Genomic DNA, 20,918 nt, shown 5'->3' on the forward strand with positions numbered 1-20,918 from the left:
AACGCGATAGCGTTAGGGACCAATGTCGCAATAAATCCGATGTCGGCGTCGGAGGTCAGTTGGCAAAAAATCATTCCGGACCACAACCACCCACGACCACAACAACTGAGATTTGCGCGCGCCGGGGCGCGCAAATCTCAGAGTTCATAAAGTCCCTTGATAATTTGAAAGTACCGCCACTCGCTGCCGCCGCCGCGCGACCTTCCATTGAGTTTCTCACTATATTGTGTTATAGCGAGAAACTCTATGCGACCTCCTCGCCTCCTCCTCGCCCCTTGCGCGTGCCTCCCCCGCCTCCCCTGCGGGAAGCGGTCTTGCGCCCGTTTTTCTGCACGAAGATTGTTCTCCCTGCCGTTGCCCTTGGAAACGTGCGGATGTTGCGTTTTGCTTGTGTTTTTCTTTTTCGTCCGCGCCATTTTTCTCCTCGGCTCTGCTGGCTCGGCGCTTTAGCTCGGCGTAGCGAACGTTGTACGCTGTGTTTCCTGCTCTCTGTGCTAGTGCTATGTCGTGCTGTTGCGCATATAACTGCAGCAAGAAGCCTGAAGATGGCTGTGCAGTTTTCATGATACCACAAGGAAAGCGTGACGGCTTGCGCACGAAGCAGTGGCTGCATAACATTGGCCGAAAAACTTTGTTCCAACAAAGAACAATGTTGTTTGCGAGGTGAGGCGTCTTTCTTATTGCTCGTATCAAATCATACCCTAATGCTACATTTTCTTTTATTCTTCCGGCCTGCTCACCAGCGTTTTTGCTGCGGAAATTTGTACGTTGCATAAAAATGGGGTTGTCCTCAGTATGCTTAATATTCTGCTGAGACTCCACCACCTCGCACTTCGTCAACTGTTGTTATTGAGTCGGAAATGCAGCGCTACAGATTCTGCTTTCTGCTGTGAAAATTTATGTCCGAAGATACAACCTCTCGATTGCACTTTTCGCGATTGTTAGGATCCGTTGCCTGTTTTACTGAAAGTTGACTTAGCGGCTTGTAGAGGAGCTATTATTTTCAGCTTGCGTCGATGTGTGTGTCAGTCATACAACGAATGCAGACCATGAAAAAGTTAGTGACAAATATACCAGCGGTATTGCAGGTGATGATCGCTAGATAGTCCACATAGCGTTTTTTTTTTTTAGTTTTAAGGCGAAAGCCTTTAGATCTGTTACAAGGTCGCGTTATGTACAGAAAATATCACGTGACCCAGGAAGGCCAGAAGCGACCCAAAGCATGTCCATCCGTGTATAAGAGATCAGTAATTAGCCAAGTTCATTAATGATTCATTACTATATATAGTGATCGAATTTAGGTGGATTAGGGAGGATTAAGGTGGGTTACGGTAGATTAAGGAGGATTAATATGGATTAAGGTGCATGAACAAGGATTAAAGTGTATTGAGGAGGATTAGGGCGGATACAGGTGGATGAAGAAAGATTGGGGTGGATTAGGGTGGATTGAGGTCGATAAGGGTGGATTAAGGCCTATTAGGGTTAATGAAGTAGTATTAAGGCAGATTATGGTGGATTAGGGTGTATAAAACAGGGTTAAGGTGTATCACCGAGGATTAAGGCGTATTAAGGAGGATTAGGGTGATTAACATGGATGAAGGAGGATTAATGTCGATTAGGGTGGATTAAGGTAATTAGGGTTGATGAAAGAGGATTAAAACCGATTAGGGTTTATGGAGGTGGATTAAGGTGAATTACAGTTGGCTCTACAAGGCTGCGCATTCGCGTCTCTTAGGCGATACCTAAGGACTCCTCGTATTTTTGGAATTTGCTTTGAACTGTCCTTCCACGCACGCACGAGTGGGCGGCGATTATTATTTGGTTTTCGCATGGATACAGACAATGTGTAGGGGGTGTTCACATGATTGCGCATGCTTGCTGTTGATACCGACATCCAGGCGGAGGCCGGGAATCTTAGCTTTAATAACGAATCCTTTAAAACCACCTTTCTGTGGTTTTTTTCTGTAGGGAAACTTTTTCCATTGATTTTTCATGAGCCGAAATCATTGCATCAATGCGCTTTGATGACAAAGATTGAGCAATCAATCATGATTGCTCAATCATGACTGATTGATTGATGAATACAGGGAATATTCTGGAGGCAATAATGTTTAGCACTGCAGCGTATTTCACCTGAATACACCTTCATCCTCTTTAAAGGGAGCATCCCTCACCAAGCCCCATAGCAAATTTTGTTTATACGCTGGAAGTCAATACGTGTCCTCTAGGGAGCGTTCTGCCACAAGAAGTTTTCAAATTGGCTCATTAATAGCCGAAATAGAAATATTTCAGTGCCGCGAACCCATGATATCAGTAGGCGGGCTCCACTGCATAGCAGACTCCTTCTCTACTCGCCCCGTCTAGCCTTCGCAAGCGAAATTCCTTCCCTGCGTTCTCCCATGCCGGACCCCGAAAATCGCGTGACACATACGCCACCTTCACTTTTTTTTTCTCCTCGTTTTTTTTTTTTTTTTTTTTTTTCTTTTTCGGAGATGCGCGCTTCCGTTGGCGGCGTTGCGCGCGAGCTGTTATCGTTTCGCGCAGCGCACGATTTTGCACGCTGTGCACAAGGACACATGACCAGAGGTATAATTCAGTGCTACACGAATACTGAGGCAGAACAATCGGATCGCAGAGCATGATCACGCGCTGGAACGCGGTAGAAAATGGCGTAGTTTCGGTACCTGCGCACGTGACCGCACGAGCGTGGGAACAAGCAGACGAAGCGGAAGTACATCTCTCTTGCTTCGATCCGAAGTAAAGCAAAAAAAAAAGACACGCAGACATTCCGTTTGTGTGTTTTATTCTTTCTCTAAACTTCAATTCATCAATTCAAGCAACAGATCACACAAATAACAGATGGTGCCTTGAATAATTCTCGAAGTTACGTGTCACCACGAGCGACGTCACACTGCGGACTCGAGTGCGTAGGCGCGGGGACGCGAGTATGTCATCCTCCGGCTTGGAGCGCGGCGGCCGCGAGAAGGAAAAACAGCGTTCGGTTTGAAATTTCAAATCTTCCCGCGGCGCATAGCGAAGTAATACTTTGCAGACACGATCGTTATTGCGCAATGTATGCTCTGCGATTGTCAGCTCAAAATGAACAGACCTGGTGAGGGGCCCTTTAACCCACCATAATCCTCCTTCATTCACCTTAGTCCACCCTTATCCTCCTTAATGCACCTTAGTTTACCCTAATCCACCTTCAGTAATCTTTATACACCTTAGTATTCCTTAATATTAATACACCTCAATTCATCTTATTACAATCACTAATCAATCGTTAATTTGCTAATCAGTAATCATCTCTTATACACGGCTGGACATGCTTTGGTTTGCTTCTGGCCTTCTTGGCTGACGTGACATTTTCTATACCTCACAACGCGAACTTGAAACAGAGACCTAAGGCTTTCGCTTAATAAGCCACACACAGAGGGATGTGCCACAAGCAATACTAGATCAGACGCACAAAGTAAAGCATCTCATCATGCGGCAGAAAAATTGTCTTGAGTATACAACTCGTCTCAAAGCTCCTTTTCCACCACCCCGTTCATGCGGAGGAGGAGGAGTAGGAATAAACGTGTATTTTTGAAACAATATCCCGAGGTAAGCCCCGGTTCTACTAGGTGGGAGGTCTCCTTATTCCAGGAACCCTCTGGCCTTCGCTGCCTCCTTGGCCCTGGCGACGAGGTGTCGCTGTTGCTCCAGGTCCTCGGAGACGAGCTTGGCCTCCCACGTTTCGTTGAGGTCTTCCCTTTCTTGCCTGGCGTTACAGTCTTTCGGTGAAGGCGATGCGTCTGTGTCTAGATGCCATGGACAATCGAGGATCAGGTGCGCCAAGGTGTCCGGTACGCCGCACATTGGGCAGTGGTATCGTTGTAGCGTTGAGTAGAGTCTGTGCGTGAGTATTCCGTGGGTGTGTTACTCTGTAGTATTCCGAGTGTGGTACTTTCTTCTTCTTTGGTGAACTTTGGGTGAGGTGGTGGGTACACCCTGCGTTCCAGCCTGTGATGTTGAAGGAACGCTGAGTAAGTGATGGGTACGGTCTCTGTCCCCGCCGACGTATATAGACCGGGCATCTCGAGACTAGGAAGGGTTGGCCCGCAGGTGTGGCCTCGGGCCGCAGCATGTGCTGCTTCGTTCCCCTCCAGACCCTCGTGCCCAGTAACCCACTTCACGCAGGTGTATGGGATCGGAGTGCTGCGGTGCTTCAATATCTTTAGTGCCTCTGTCGACACGCGACCCTTAGCGTAGTTCCTGACAGCTGCTTCAGAATCGGAAAAGATGACATCTGCGTCCATGCACGTGGTACTTGCTAGAGCGATCGCCGTCTCTTCTGTAGTCTAAGGGTTTTGTGCACCCGTCTGTGGCAGACGCTAGCTCTCTGCCCTGAGAATCTGCGGCGCTCAGGGCGTAAGCGTTTCTTTTCGGGTATTAATGCGGAAGCCTTTAATGGCTCATTTTCAAGGTCATCTGCCGTTAGCAGAAACTGTCACAGCTTTCCGGCCTCCTGATTGGTCTCCTCTGTGTCGTGACGTCACTGTCGCTAGGCGCAGGTGTGCGCCTCCTGATTGACTCGCGTGCGTGACGTCACTGTCGTCAAGTGCGGGTGTCGGTGTGGTTCGGCGCCGCGCAGGATGATTCACCACATCGACACGCGTGGCGGCCGTGTGTTCGACGGTGCGCCCTGAAGTCACTGTCAGGCGCTTGAGGTGGCCTTCCGATTGGGCGCTGTGTGGCCTGACGTCACTGTCGCGAGTCGAGCGTGGCGACCGTCTGCTTGGGTGTGGTGTGGCAGCGGCGGTGTCGGCAGTTTATTTTGCGGTATCATGTGGGAGGGATGCTTCGTCTCGTCAAACCAGTATCTCCCAACACACGACGTGCGGCAGCCGCTGAACGCAAGCGGCGCTCAAGAGAGGCTGAGCTTACACCTTAAAAGCACTTCTTGTTGGGCTAGTTGGTAGCTGTTCATTATAAAATATGAAGACGCCAAATAAACAGACACACACAAGAGAAGAGAACGGGACAGGGCGCCTGTCCCGTTCTCTTCTCTTGTGTGTGTCTGTTTATTTGGCGTCTTCATATTTTATAATCAGCGTATACGTCGCATACACCAGCGCGGCGAGGCGCGTCCGACACCACAGAGTCCAGGGACGCGACGGGCCAACGCAAGAGAGGCAATGCATTTGAAGCGACTCGCTGCATCTCCAGGTACCAAGGCAAATGAAGCTCGGAAGCGCCGTGACCGCCAGCGGCAAGCCGAGCAAGTACAAGTCATTCGAGCGAAGTGGATGATGAGGATGGCCAACTACACCCCGACACCTCCATGGAAGACGCGTCTCCTCCTGATCCACAAACGGCGCTGCAACAGTTCAGCGCTGCAAAGCAGCCATCCTGGATGTGGACCCACTAAAGCACAAGGAGTTCACCGGCCATGAGTTGCAAGCCGACATCCTCCCTGATGACAACTTTGAACTTATGGACTCAGAAGACTTCGAAACGATAGACATAGGCGTAAACGACGTTGCAGGCATTTAATAAACAACCAAACATTCACATAACAGTGTACGAGTTGTGTGCCTCCGTGGTGTTTCCGACGCAACAAATCGCCATTGGCAATGGTGTCAGGCTTCCGCCGTTTCACACTTTAGTCTCGACAAAGTGTCTTCCTTTTTTTTTTTTTTTTTTCTACGTCGGTGTATCTGGCGTCCGGAGCTTTCCTGTGTCTTCGCCGTAGGTAATCCACTCGGGCTTGTCTTCTTTCCTTGCTGTACGTGGGGTGCATGTTGCGCGGAATTGGTGCTATGCACAGGGATTCGCGGCTGTTTCGAGGGATTCTTTCTTTTCGGTCCGTGGTTGCTATAAAGGTTTCACCGTAGCTCAGCCGTTGCAGCGCTCATCTTCCGGTGGGCCTTATGGCCTTATGACCTTATGAGCTAGCCTTATGGCTTCACCTAGTTCTTGCGAGGTGTTGCGTACGCTCATCTTGAGAAGTCTTGTAGTCAAAGCGTTAGATGGTAGGTCCAGGGTGATTGTGATGGCTTTACGTATTTGAATGTTAATTTTTCCTACCTCTGCATTCTTCAGCGCGAGGTAGGGCGTGCCGTATATGTCATTCGACTGGTGAGCAGTGCTTGCATCACGCGTAGCATGTCTTGTTCTTTAAGTCCGCTTCTATGGCTTGCAACTCTCCTGACGAGATGTGTGAGCTGTGATAGTGTTCGCTGTAGTCGCGGGAGGGTGACCGCCCCAGAGCCGTCTTTGTGGATGTGCAGCCCTAGAACTCGTAGGGTTTCCACTTTTGGAATGGGCGTTCCATTGAGGGTCACGTTGGAATCGGGGTCATCGCAGCCGGGTGGTCTGCCTCTCGTTCTTGACTTGAGGACGAGGTGTTCCGATTTCTCGGGAGCACAGCGGAGGCCGCATTTGGACGAGTAGCTTTGGATGGTATCTACTGCTTCCTGTAGGCGTGTTTCTTGTGTTCCGGTGTTTGAGGTCCTTGTCCATAACGTGATATCATCTGCATAAAAAGCGCCTCTTAGGTCTGGTATCGCGTCGAGGAGGCTACGTAGTTTGACCATGGCGACGTTGAAGAGCAACGGCGATATGACCGAACCCTGCGGGGTGCCTTTGCTCGGTAGTCGGAAGCTGCCGCGGCGCGCTGCGCAGGTTGTATATTCCAACTGTGGCCGTGCGGCCCGTGAGGAAATTCCTGACATAGTCGTATGTCCGAGAACCGCAGCCCAGGTCTTCGAGGTTGCAGAAGTTAGCTTCGTGACTTACGTTGTCAAAAGCTCCCTTTACGTCGATGGCTAAAATCGATGATTTGCTTCTGGTACTCAGGTTGTCGATGAGGTCTTCCTTGAGTAGAAGGAAGAGATCTTGCGCTGACTGGTTCTGCCTGACACCGAACACAGTCTTTGGAATATATCCGTTCATGCGGCTTTAAGAAAAGATCGACCTCGTCATAAACGTTGCCTTCAGCATTATCGATGCTGTTATCACCATTTCTCAAACTTTTCATCACCACTGGGGCGCGCAGCTGGCCCAAAATAACACGCCTTCATAAAATGCTGTGGCCCGTCCGCGGGAGCCCAGGAGAAAAAGCGTGCCGTGCGCAGCGCGCGCGGCCGGCGGGCAAGGAGAAAAGCGCCGCGGGGAGGAGACTGTCGTTACTTTCAAATTATCGAGGGGTTTTCAGATGCTACAAAGCAGCGCGCCCGATTCCTTGCAAACATCTCTAGATGGCGCTCGCCTCTCCCGCATCGCAGTCCACGCATGAGGCCGCGTTTCAAGTAGGAAGCTCGCCTTCGTGCATAGCGTTCACCGCCAGCGTTTCCCGGTAAACATTACGGTTACGTAAAAGCTGCAGTTGCCCGGAAGTGTAAGAAGCAGTCAGGGATCTTTGAATGGTATCGCGCTCCACACTTAAAGGCGAAGCTTAAGCGTCCTCCAAATTAAAGTGGCTTGCACCAATCAGCATTAGAGGAAGCAGTAGAAGAAGACATAGCTAAAACAATTACCCATCAATCGTCTACTGACAACCAATTTACGTGTATTCAAAGTGTACTCAAGACCTCTTTGCCGAAACGATGTCCGACGCCGACACCGGATTTTCTGCAACACGGGGCCCACCCTTCTACATAGGTACGCTGTAACCGTGCTTGAACAATGGTGCCGCGCGCGCCAAATTTTAAGAGCATTGCATTTGCGCCACCAGAGGCCGACACTTCCTAAAGCTAAATTATCGTTTAGTTTAGTACGCGCCGTAGTTTCGAAGCCACATAGATGGCGTACATTGTTTCATGAGCAAAGCCTTGAAGCTTTGTTAGGCTTGAAAAAGTGAGAAATTATTTCTTACAATTCCAATTTCTACTAATTTTTTAAAGTATTGACTTGCTACGGAAGATAGCTGCGATTTCCATCACCGATTTCATCGCTCAAAATATTCGGCCATGTTGTTTAGCGAAGCGGTCTACACTTGATCGCGCTAAACACGTTTCGCGATTTTAATGTGACTTTTTGCTCTCTTTCCCTGACGTTTTGCGTTACAGCCGAATAAGATGGATAAAGTGGACCTTCTGTACAAAAAATACGACGTCCTCGCGGCAGCAGGGGACAAAGTTTCCGAGGTGAGACCGTCTCGGTATGAATGGTAGATCCTATGCTCGCCTGCAGCTCCTAGGCCTACTCAAACGAAAACGCCGGCATTGCGAGCATCTGCTGTCAGCTCCTGCTGAAATTTCGTTCGTGACACCGAATAGAAGAGTCGCGCTCATTTCGAAAAGTAAATTTTAGGTGTACGCATGTCCCTTTCACTGGCATTCTGAGGTGACGTGCGCCGATGTACGTTAGCCCGTCTCTACTCGTTATTGCCATCGAAAAGTTGTCAAGCTTAACTTTCCAACTTTCTTACCCTGCTGGCTTTCTCGTTTGTTTTGCTTTTTTGCAGCATGAGAGCGACTACTTAGTCATTTTGGAATCCGTCAAAGGTACGCCGAGCGAGAAGCGCCTGGCATCGCAGTTCATCGCCCGCTTCTTCAAAAGCTTCCCGCATTTGTCTGAGAAGGCCATTGACGCCCAGTTGGATTTATGCGAAGATGCTGATGTTGCCGTAAGTGATTTCTTCGTTCGTTGCTTACCGGACTTATATGCGATCTGCGTAAAACCACGCGTGAAAGCGTCGTCGTCATACGTTTCTCTATCTGTAGTGTTTCTAATAATCGGCATTTCGCTAAACAGCAAAAGCTTTCCGCATTTGTCTGAGAAGGCCATTGACGCCCAGTTGGATTTATGCGAAGATGCTGATGTTGCCGTAAGTGATTTCTTCGTTCGTTGCTTACCGGACTTATATGCGATCTGCGTAAAACCACGCGTGAAAGCGTCGTCGTCATACGTTTCTCTATCTGTAGTGTTTCTAATAATCAGCATTTCGCTAAACAGCATATAAGGCAGTGGACCGAACGTGCACCTCTAATTTAGTGCGATCACTACCGACTCGTGAAATGATGTGTTCAGTATTGTGTGACGTATGCATCTGTAGTTCCGATTGCAAAGTTTAGAAATAGATTCAGGGAAAACAATAATAGTAACAAAATAAAACGGTTACAATAAGGCGATCATATCCACATGTGGCAGAGTCGCTTTTGGTTGTGTTGCCGAAACATACGTAACGAAAAGAAAAACCTATATAAGTATTACATGATTGGTCTTGCGCAAGGTTGTCAACCTCTGACATTCTACAGCATGTGATAAAGGACATGCAAAGCAGATGCACAACCTATGTGTCTGCCAAGTGGAAAGGGGTTCAGGGCCGATCAAGCGAGTGTGCCTCGATGTTATTGCCATTTGCACAGACTGAGATAGACCTCTAATGACACTCGCTGCAATGTGCACTCATCACAGTATGTACTTGTCCAGGTCTCTAGGCTTTGACAAAATGTGTAGCTTTGGCTGCAGCATCCTTCAAATCTGTAAATGGCAGAGATTAGCCGGAAAGCGTAATCCTGTATAGAAAAGGGACACACAAGATAGGGGAACCATAAATATGCACTGATGATACTAACATTTCATTATTATGATGCCCCATTGCCTTTTTTATTTTTAATGTGAAATTTTTTTGAGGTCAGTTGGAGGGGTCGCTTGCTAAAACCATGTGTAACGAAAACCTGTCATCCTATCATCACTTATATCTTTGCCACTGTGCTACCCACAGGCCTTACTTTGGTATTGTTACATTGAGAAAATAAGACATTGCTTGGTCATACATGGCTTGCATGCACAGGTGGCGCCGATGTCGCGTCACACGTCTGAGTTAAATTTAGCCTCTGGCTCGCCATTCAGAGGCGCACAGCTTGGCAGTACATTTGTCAATCCAAGCAGGAGCTGTCTCATTAGACAGATCTCACTCAGCTATCGTATGCATAATCCGTCAAAGTCAAACCTGTGCTCATAAGGAGTTATAGGCCTACAAGTGTGTACTTTTATGCAAAAATGTCACACTTTCTTGGTTATGGATCCCTCACGTTCTACACACAGGGTTCAGAAATGAGTCTCTGGCAGCAAAACAGAGGGATGCCAATCGGCACCCACCATCTTTGATTACAGCGGGCACACTACAAATAAGGAGCAAGCACAATTGCAAGCTTAGACTGTTTGAACACCCTTATCTGTATCATGAGTTAAAAGACGTAAGCTTTCTCATGCGTGAATAAAGGTCTTGCACTTTGCTTTCAGGTTGTGTGAAGGAAACTAGCCATTACTTGATCATGCATGTGTCACGTACACAGATCGTGTCATTGTTGTGCAACACATGATGCAATTGGAGCCCATTTCAGCCTCGCGCTTGTCGTTCAGGGAGGCATAGCTCATCTCACCACTGTGTTAGTCCTTCCTAGCACGAATGGTTGTGTTTGAGAGAGCTCACTAGGCCATAGTAGATGTGATTTATCAAACTCAAACTGGTGCTGATCAGGAGCAAATGGGTTACATCCTGGCTGTCTTGCTATGTCTTCAAAAAATATCACATTTCTACATCTGCCTTAGCAGTTGTTCCACTTGTTGTTATAGCTGTAAGTGCACTTAACACTTTTGGACTTGCGATCTCACATGCCACCACAGGACCGCTGCTGTTTCGTTGTTCCACTCATTAGTGCAGAGGGAGTGTTGCTTTTCACCATGAGAATTCTTTAAAAAGTTAATAAGGTATAACAGACACCTTCTTGAAGAAAAAGTGGGTTTAATTTTTATTTGTAGCCGTGATGAAGGTCAGTGCAAACAGAACAGATAATGAAGAAGAAGCTACTAGCATCTGCTATCTGCCATAAACATTACCAACTGATTTGGTCTTCTGCACAGCTAATCTCTGACTACATGGCAGACAGCAGTGTTAGCACACCCTTAAGTTTCACTGCATCATGTTTCTAGTGTCATTTTCAATGCTGTATCAGCTTTAAGTTTCTCCATTGCCTTTAAAGGTCTACCGCTGCAAATTTTTGAAGTCTCTATGCAGAATTTTGTGGCACGAAAGGGTCGTAAAGATATTTTTCTACCGAAACTATTACTGTGCATCGAAAATGACATCATAACACGGAATGTTCAGAAGCTCTACGCCTCAACCTTTGAGATCAAGGCGGTGCCCACAGCGTAGAAATTTTTGGAGGTCATGTTGTGGAAAGGGAAACTAAAGGCAATTAAGTCAAGCGGAGATGGTAGATTAATGCTTGAAAATGTTTAAGGGGTCACTTTTACTGAAAACAGAGCGCAGAGAATTCAGTAAGCAAGAACATTGGGTAAGTGTAGGGCACAATTTGCAACTCAATAAGGATTCAAGTACTAGCCCGATGTCACACTGCCTCATTATAATTGTCAGTAGTAGTCAACCACTAAAAAAAAAAAAAACGTTTACGTCTCATTTTATCATGGCAGCAAATGCTTCTTGTCCACTTCTACATGATCCTCGCAAAGAATTAGTTGACATTGACCTTTGCGATGCTGTGGGTCGCCGAAAAGTTATGTTTTCTCTCAGCCCTGTATGTCCCATGCTCTCACGTTTGGTTAGTTTTGATAGCTTGTAGTTCTGTGCTCATTTTGCCTGGGAAGCTCATGCTGACTGCAACCAGCAGGGAAACGCCATGTCCACATTATGTAATGACCTTGCACCACTGGAATGGAGGCAAGCATCACATGCCAAAATATTATCGATGGCGTCAACAAACAAAGTCTATGGCAACATGTCCTGTTCCTGATAGGCACACATTTCATTTTGACTTGTTAAAGGGCCCCTGAAAAGTCCGGACATATTTTGTAGGTGCATAGGGTACAGCTACAGTAAATCATTCGCGCCACAATTTGTGTGAAGTGTCTCATATTAAGAGAGCTACAGATGATTACAAGTTACCCTCCTCTATAGCCATGCATTTTCTCCTCAACTCCTCAAGCTCTGCCTTCACTGGCTCTGCATCATGATGGGATGTCGTGTCGTCTACTTCCGGTTGTCTTGGAGCCAGCATGCGAAACCTTTCCAGCTTAGCCGCCTGGCAGTCGATCCCAAGCGAGAGCTATCGAAGCAGCATGTGTTGTGAGCATTCTGTCGCAGCACCGAGTGTGTCAGGTATTCCGATAACCACAGGCGAGTTGGGCGTCTCGACGGGTGAGTGGAGGCATAAACTAAAGCCCCTACATACCACTATTACTGTAATGAAAGAGCTTTAGTGTAGACGTACGTGAGCGTCCTGATCGGTCTGCGTGGTCCAGCCACCTGGTGGCACAGAGCATAACCAGCCAAATAAAAAGCTAATATTGCTCCAACCAAATGTAATAAATTTTAATTACAGTCAACGACTGATTTTTCAGACCCTCTAGGGAACGTAAAAACGTCCAAAAATTCAGGCACTCCGAAAAAATGAATGCTTGCAAAAAAATGCTCCTTTTTTCTTTTTTTCTCGGATCTTCAATCTTCAACAACTTCAATCTAAGTTGTTTCTTGTCACGAAACAAACACTGCAAGGTTTCTGGGAGGGTTAAGGCACAATGCACAAGCGCTTTCGTGTTAAACTTCCATTTTAATGAAGCTAATGTAGTCTGGAATTGAAACTGCTACCCTCATGCTTAGCAGCAGTATGCCTAATCATGCCTGATAGTTTTCAAGAATCATCTGATACTTTTGAAACTAGTGCAGAATTGATAAGTGTTTTTTTTTCTGTCCCCATTTGAGATAACTTGCTCGATGCACTACAGGGCTTACTTGTGCTTGCTTCAAGAAAACTTATCAAGACCAATTTTGCCACTTTTGCCGTGCAAGTAATTCTATAAAGAACTTTCAAATCTGCAGATTCGGAAGCAGGCCATCAAGGACTTGCCAAGCTTTTGCAAGGACAGCAAGGAGTACGTGCCAAAGATAGCCGACGTGCTGGCCCAGCTGTTGCTGACAGAAGACCACACGGAGTTGGTGGTGATTCAGCACTCGCTGGTGACTCTCGTCAAGCTGGATGCACGGGGCACCCTCGGCGGAGTGTTCTCCCAAGTGGTGGCTGGGGAGGACTTGGTGCGGGAGCGGGCAATCAAATTCCTCTGCACCAAGCTGCCTTCCATGGGTGTCGATGTGCTCACCAAGGAGGTTGAGGAATTCCTCTTTCAGGAGTGCTGCAAGGTAAACTGAGACATTCCCTTGCATTCCCCCCCCTCTCTCCCCTACTCACTTGTCGTTGTTACACTTATCCCTTGCTGGTTTTGTTTCTGTCATATTTTAAGCAGTCTTGTGTTTTAGTTTTCGCTGAAAATTCTGTATTGCAATAAAGCATTAGCCACACTCCCGGATTAAATATTAGACCGCACAAATGTACTTGAGCTCATGTGATCCTTCAACCTCGGCACACACCCTAGCACTACAGAATAGCTGTGGATTAATAGCATCTGTAGGTTTTATTAAGTAGACCCAGTCAGACACTACAGTCTATAATGTTGTGAGTTCCTGTGTGACAATTTCAAGGGATTACCATCGTAAATATTTTTTCTTATGCATAGTTTTCTGCCATGCCTAATGTCCATTGTCAGTAAATACCACATATTTGCTGCTCCACGAGTTTAGCTTGCGAGTCTAACTGAACGTTATATCTTTTTATTCAGTGCATAGCAGGCCTGTTGCCCTCTCAAAAAGCGTGCATGTCTTTGTTGCATGCTCAGGTGATGCAGGATGTGACAGGCCAGGAGTTCACAAGCCTGATGCAGCTGCTGTCAGGGCTGAAGCTGGCCAAAACCATTCCGGGTCAGCAGGCACTTGTGGACTTGGCCGCAGAGCAGGCCGACCTGGGCAAGCCGCTTGGGGAAACCGCGGGGGCAGGCGATACAGCCTCCCGGGCTGAGGCCCTTGCAAAGCTTGTCCAGTGCATACGGCAGGCTTTGCCCTACTTCTCGGTGAGCAGGGTTTCTGTGCTGTCAGGTTCAATGTCCGGGGCGTTGTCTTGGTTTTGATCCCTCCGAGGGCAGACCCTCTCGCTCTCAGCATGCTGTGATGCGGCAAAGCAGCAGCAGTAGACAAGCCAGTTACATTGCACAAAGTGTTTATACGTTCCAAAGCGTGCAACATATAGAAACAGGTATTGGTTTCAGGCACCATGCTTCTGCTCCTGAATGCCATCACAGTGGGAAAAATGCACTGTGGTTGTGTTGTAACATAAGCCATAAAAAGTTGATGCGTTTAAACCTTGCTATACCGTATTTACTCGCGTAATGAACCCACCTTTTTTCCAGATAAGTTGACATAAATTTGGGGGGAGGGTTCATTACGCGGGGAAAAAAAATTTAGATATTTTTTAGGTCGAAATTTCATGTCACAATGAAGATAGGAAAATCGCAATCCCAACCTTACCTTTATAGTAAAAACACGTACGCGATGAATGTGAATTAAAAATTCATTTTTATTTTCATGCTGCTGGCTGCTTATGGTCTGTCTCACTCGGGCTCGCTATCTGAATCCACGCTTCCACTCATATCGCTTGCGACTTCGTCGGCGTCGTCGTCTTCCCACAGCGCGTCGTCTTCACTGCCGTCGAGGCTGTTGGAGATGCCAGTCTTTTTGAAGCTGCGGACGACCATCTCGCTGGGAATCACACTCCATGCTTCTAGAATCCATCGACAGAGAATCCATCTAGAATCCATCGTCTGGTCCGCGTTCCCGATTTGCGACAGCAGGAACTTTTTGTCCTCACGGATCCGAATGACAAAGCGGTGGAAATCACGCACTTTGTCCCCACAGTCTGCCGGCAGCCGCTGGCATAACGTAGTACGCCTTCTGAGGCACAACACGTTCCGGCGCATGAAACGAGTCGTCCAACCACTGCTCGCCTTAAATTCACTCGCGGCAATGCCGTGACTTCTTGCAGTGGCCCGCGCGTGATTCTGTATCAGCTCGTGGGATACGGCACATCCTTCGTTGCGGAGCCTCTTCACATAGCTCAGAACTTCTTCCTCGACGCGAGGAAACTTGCCCTGCTTCGGCCCGCGAAAGGCCCGGCGATCTTTCTTCGTCGCTCTGAGTTCCTCTTGTTGATTCCTCCAGTAGCGCACACGCACGGGGTCTACACTAAAATGCCGTCCAGCCGCGCGATTGCCATGCTCCAAAGCATGCTCCACGACTTTGAGCTTAAAACCGGCCGTGTAGCTAGCGTAACGCCCCATCGCACAACGCGCAGAAAATGCACAGCACGCACGAAATAATGCAAAGGTCGTAGCGAAGCACTTAAACAGCAACAAAATAGGACTGGCGAAATGGCGACCGACGCTGTCCAAGTGCGTTGTCTTTACTTCGTTCTGCCGCCGCCGCGCATGCATGGCGCTATAAGCAGAGGTTTGCTTTGCATTTAATAGATGGCACTCGGCAACCTGCATCATCATCATCATCATTGTAAAAAAAAAGAATCTAGAGAAGTTTGACAAATTGGTTCGAGAAATACAAAGAAAATAGCCGAGCGTGGTGGAAACTGCCGTCACCCCATTTCAAAGAGGACGCCCCAGTAAAGCCCTTTGCGCATCCACCAACGAATCATGCAAGGTCAATGAACGATCAACGAAAGCGTGCAGTCGACGCCCGCGTCACCCGCGTTCGCGTCGCCGGTGTTCAGCATCGTTGGCTTCAAATGATGTTTATTTTATCACTGCGCGATCAGACAATTTTATGATCGTCGACAGTCGACAGCGCCGGCCAATTGAGCCGAGATAACGCGAACATGCTGAACACCGACCCTGCGGGCGGGTGCGCGTTATTTACGCGACGTAAAAAAAAAAAAAAATTCAATTTTCGACGACAAAAGTGGGGGGTGGGTTCATTACGCGAGTGGGTTCATTACGCGAGTGGGTTCATTACGCGAGTAAATACGGTAACAACATAATGACTATAATAGGCTTCCCTACTGACTAACATGAATCATTTATCCTTGAATCAATGAGTTACTGGTCATTTTGCATGATGTATTCATTTCAAAACAATGTTGGGTGCCGCCTTGCATAGCATTTAAGAGGCCCCTTGTATCATATGTCAAACATCATCCTTCTAGATATTGCTCATGCACTCCAGGCTTCCACATGGCAGAACACATGCGTCGCTTTGCCTGTGCTTGTTGTTGGCACATATGTTGGCCTGTTTCCTTTAAGTTTTGGCCAGAACCTCATTGGTTCTATCAAAAGATCGGCACCCAAGTTCTTCTTTACTGCGACTTTTCAGTCGGGACACCACAAGCGTCATATCGCAAGGAACTGGCATTTGAGTGTGAGATGTGCATTGGAAAGGTGGACATATGCATTGAAAAGAACAAGCTCAGCCGTTCATCTGAGACACTGAAATGCACATTACCAAAACTGACTCCGCCCCCCACTCTTTTTCCTCTGTAGAGTTCATGTAGGCGCATTTTACCGTGGAAGGAAGGATTTTTGACAATTTTGTACAATGACAGTGACCTGTTAGAGTCTGATCATTACGTGGCACATTTAAGCGCTCCATGTAAAGTGTGTAGTTAATTATAAGGTTTTACAATTGTGCCTCGCTACCAATCGCAGCAGCTCCGCTCCCCTGAGTTTTCAGCCATCCTGTCACCATCTACGTAGCGGGGGCATGTGACATCATTCAGGTGAGCTACGGATTAGCTGCTGGTGAATTTCTGAGGTTGAAAGTTTCCTCTGGGGCACCCCATAGCTCTCGCTGCCGAGTAGCAGGGAGAGCGTCTTTGTATATTGGAAGTGGCTGCTACTTTTGTTCGACTTTAACCATACTTTCTGTTATACATTCTCATTGGACCATTACTGTGTTTAGAAATTCCCTGATATATGCAATAATTGAATGTAAGAGAAATAATATAGTCGGGTTCAACTGTAATAAGTTTAGCTCTATTGGTAAACATGTTTGAACAAGAGCAGTGCATGAACTCTTGCCATAGCATCAGTCTTGGTAAGCTAGACAAGACACAAAGATGAAAGACAGGGGACGATGGTGCTCAACTTTCCTCATCAGCACACATTGGCATGATTAAATTTCACAGAATCGACTCAGGTCTAGTTCAGTGTTTACGATTAACCCTTTCAGGGTCGATTTCTTTCACATATGTGACCGCCCAGGGTCGATTTCTTTTATTGCAAATTTCAATTCTTCTGAAGGACTTATTTCGAAAAAAATTTACCGTGATTTTTCTAGGGTGACCGTAAAGTGGGAAAAAAATATTTTTTGTTAGTATGTATGTTCCGTTTATTCATTAATAACAACAATAAAAAAAGGAAATAAACTTATAAGAATTAAAATTTTGATGTATTGTTATACACATAGTTCAAGGCTTAGAAAATGCACACGCAAGAATATTTCGCAAGTCTCAAATGTTCCTGCTCTTACACTAATATTTACGTCCATAGCGTAATTGGACTGCGTAGGTGAGCGCACTCAAGAAACCTGGTTGTGTGCCCGTCAAAAAAGTAAAACATGCGACAAACTTCCGCTAATCTTCATCATATCGCCAACCAGAGGTAATTAGTTTTCGTGAGTCTCCAAAGAAAAGAAAAGGAGACGTATGCACGGTGGCATCCTTTCTATACACATCCCTGTGAGCACTAAACGAGTGAGAAACAGGTGGTCGCCCTTTGAGCGATTAGTAACGAGGTAGCTGTCGGTTTTGCGAGCACAAGAAGCCAAAACCGCCTGCGGAACAAAACCCAAACCTCCACTCGCCCGCCCGCGCGCCAATGCGTGAGCGGTACTATATAGATGGGCCGGAGCAAACTAGCTCTAAAACAAACCATGTAACGAAAACCGAGAGAGGGAGGCGCGAGAAAAAAATTCCCCAGTATTCCCACATAGTGGCAGCACATGCCAGGAAAGAAAAAGTTAGGAAATTGGTGTGCTTTTTAAACGCACAGACGGCACTGTAAATATACGGCATCGACCATTTTGGACTTGTTCACGGCACCATGCACATACGTCATTGACCCTGAAAGGGTTAAAGAAGCACCACATTGCATTCTAAATAAAGAAGAGAAAGACTGAACCTAGCAAATTCCGATAAAAAAATTTTTTCACCAGAACAGCCCAAATATGAAAAAAAGTCGCAGTTCCGCCTGAAAGGCGAAGTATTGATTGCAATACCAAATTAGTAGACAGCTATGTGAAGTAAGGATAGTAGCTTTATCGGCCGTATAGACTTGTGAACATTCGCATATGAAGCGTAGTGTTGCACACACAAGCAAACATGAACATGTCTCACTTGACAATCGTGGAAACTCGCTGTCATGACGCTGGAGGGAGGAAGCGCGGCAACAGGAGCGAACAAATTGACCATCATGCTGCCTCTCGCATCAGTGCGAACAACGGGGCGAGAACACAGCACGCATGAAGCTATCGGTCCTCAGTGAACCTAGACTCTGTCCCCATCTCAGATCGCTTTCAAGATAGGGCCCGCGCGGCTGACAGAGTAGAATGCCCCCTCCTCCTCCTCCCTCCAGTGCATTGCACGTGACGGAAAACTGCACACTTGCTCCCTGCTTTCCTTCCTTGCACGCACGAGGTTGAGCTACCATCATCGGCTCACCCTCGCACACTTTCACTAGCACATACAGCATACAGCACGCAGGGACGATGTTATCGCCCTTGGACGGAAAATTACGGCGACGGCAGAAATATGCTTGGGCTGCTCATATAATTGCTAACGCGTTAAAATAATACCGTACTTTTGAAATTCATGGTGCTTCGTTGAGTGCCATTTTGGTGTATTCATACAGCCTTGTTTTCCAACACAAGGGCAGAGGTGCCTGCTGTCACCAAAAGGTGATCTTGAGTCTGCTGTTGGCAGCGCCTCACCTAGGAAGCCTCATCAGTAAAGTCAGTTTGGTAGAAGTCCACAGTGGGCCCACAAGCAATAATGTTATGCACACCTTTGCAGCAGCACATGTAATCGGCATTAGTTACAATGAAAAGTGTGAGAGTTCTGTCAAAGGATAAAGGCTTTTATACTTTGCAACCATGGCGGTTCTTTTCACTTTTGGGTAATTACGCGATTGGTGCTTTGTTGCAACACAACTGCAGCAGCATTTCAGCTAACAGATGCTGCATTACGTTCCTTGTTACTTCTTTAAGTAGTAAATTAAACTGCTTGCTAGGCTGTACAATTTTTTAACATGATCATATACGCACAAGACAGATGAGTAAAGTCGGAGTCCCTTAAACTAATGTGCCAAGTCCTATAGGTGGGGAAATGTGAACTTGCTTTTGGACATTTAATTCTGCATTCTGTGTACCCAGAAAGAGAATCCTGAATTGCTGTTCGAACCAATGTCAAAGAACAATCAATTTAAACCGTCCACTCTGTGCAGCCATACGTGTCATCATCGAAGTTTGTCACCCACCTGTGTCAACAAGTGCTTCCTGGCCAGCCCTTGTTAGATGCCGAGACCTTGGAACTCCTCAAACTATTGGCTGAAATGGTGCCCTTTGCCACAAACCTCTCAGCTGAGGATCTGCAGGCATGTCTCAAGCTGGTCTTTGAGAAGCTTCTGGTGAGTACAACCAAGAACATTAAGCTCCCTACTGAACTCCCATGTTTTCTGACTGGCACTCACAAGCATTGTGAGCCTGGTGCCCTTAGCGTACAGCACCGTTACGCACTAAGTGCAATGGCATACCTTCTGTCGTACAAATATGCTTCCAACATGTCTGGTTTGTATGTTTGTAATGGTTTGTAAAAAAATTTGTATACGCATAGGGTACAACTGTAGTAGAACATTTGCACTAGAATTTAGTGTGAAGCATCTCATGTTAAGAGAGCTATGGACAATTACAAGTTGCCCTACTCACTAGCCATGCTTTTTCTCAACTCATTTGCCGAGTGATTGGGGCTAATCTTTGCCTTCACTGGCTCTGCATCATGATACCATGTGTCGTCTACTTCTGGATGTCTTTGAGCCAGCTGGCGGTATTCCGCTAACCCCAAGCGAGCTGCCTGGGCGTTTTGACGAATGGGTGGAGGCATAAACTAAAGCCCCTCTGCACTACTACCGCGATGGTGAAGGGGCTTTAGCGTAAACGGGAGCAGCCTGCGCAGTGCAGCCATCTGGTAGTGCAAAGATTAACTCTTTCCCTGCTGTGGAGAAAAATAGGCACTTTCTGTTTCGTTATATCAAGTTATAGCTTTAGTGCTGCAGTACCACTTACAGTGCAAATATTTGTGATTCTGACAGCCTATAAGCGGTCTACACTGTATACCATATCCTGCCTTGGCATTAAGGGGAGATGTGGGTCCCAAAACTAACTTTGTTAATTTTAGTGTGAAGGGGATGATATTTAACAGTATTGTTCAGCCTTTTCTGCTGATTGCAAATATCTAATTAGATTTTGTATATCTTCATTAGAACAAATGATGCAAATTTTTTAATACAGAAATTCAATCAATTTCTTACGGGACTTTTCAAAAACTTAACTTTGTCAAGAGGAAAAACAAAGTATACGGCGAGAACGCCAGAGAGTAGCTCTAGCCGGTGATGCTATTTTTATTGTTCTCAGTGCAATTATAATGCAAAAATACCTGATGTAAACATAATTTCAATATCTTTGCTAATTTTCATTTGTATTTAGTGGCAATTAAAATTTAGCCGGCAACTTTAGAAATAAATAAATAGCATCACCGGCTAGATCGATTCGACACAAATATATTGATACCAAACATTTTGCTGGTACTTAGAAAGAACATATGAAGATCCCCTGTAAGGCAGTGTGCGGTGTCAAAAAAAATGAAGCTGAGAAAAACGAGTTTGAACTTTCAGTTCACTATAACTTTTAATGGACTAACAATATGGCAATATAAATTGCACCACCATGTAGCTCTGTCTTTCAGCAACAAGTTCATGACATATATATGGCCATTTTGCAAAAATAACATTGAGATATTGGT

General features: G+C 46.5%; 1 protein-coding gene across 2 annotated transcripts in view; it reads left to right on the forward strand.

Moving 5' to 3' along the window:
- Nucleotides 1–7,938: 7,938 nt before the first annotated feature.
- Nucleotides 7,939–20,918, forward strand: part of cass (apoptosis inhibitor cassowary) — a 41,694-nt gene continuing 28,714 nt past the window's right edge. For both annotated transcript variants that reach the window (XM_055074386.2, XM_055074387.2), the window contains exons 1-5: nucleotides 7,939–8,132; nucleotides 8,453–8,815; nucleotides 12,833–13,150; nucleotides 13,684–13,914; nucleotides 19,345–19,527. In XM_055074386.2, the coding sequence (XP_054930361.1) occupies nucleotides 8,064–8,132; nucleotides 8,453–8,815; nucleotides 12,833–13,150; nucleotides 13,684–13,914; nucleotides 19,345–19,527 (1,164 nt within the window). In that variant the 5' untranslated portion in view covers nucleotides 7,939–8,063. The remainder of the gene's footprint in view (nucleotides 8,133–8,452; nucleotides 8,816–12,832; nucleotides 13,151–13,683; nucleotides 13,915–19,344; nucleotides 19,528–20,918) is intronic.

Source organism: Dermacentor andersoni, chromosome 4 (genome assembly GCF_023375885.2).
Source record: "Dermacentor andersoni chromosome 4, qqDerAnde1_hic_scaffold, whole genome shotgun sequence".
Lineage (NCBI taxonomy): Eukaryota > Metazoa > Arthropoda > Arachnida > Ixodida > Ixodidae > Dermacentor > Dermacentor andersoni.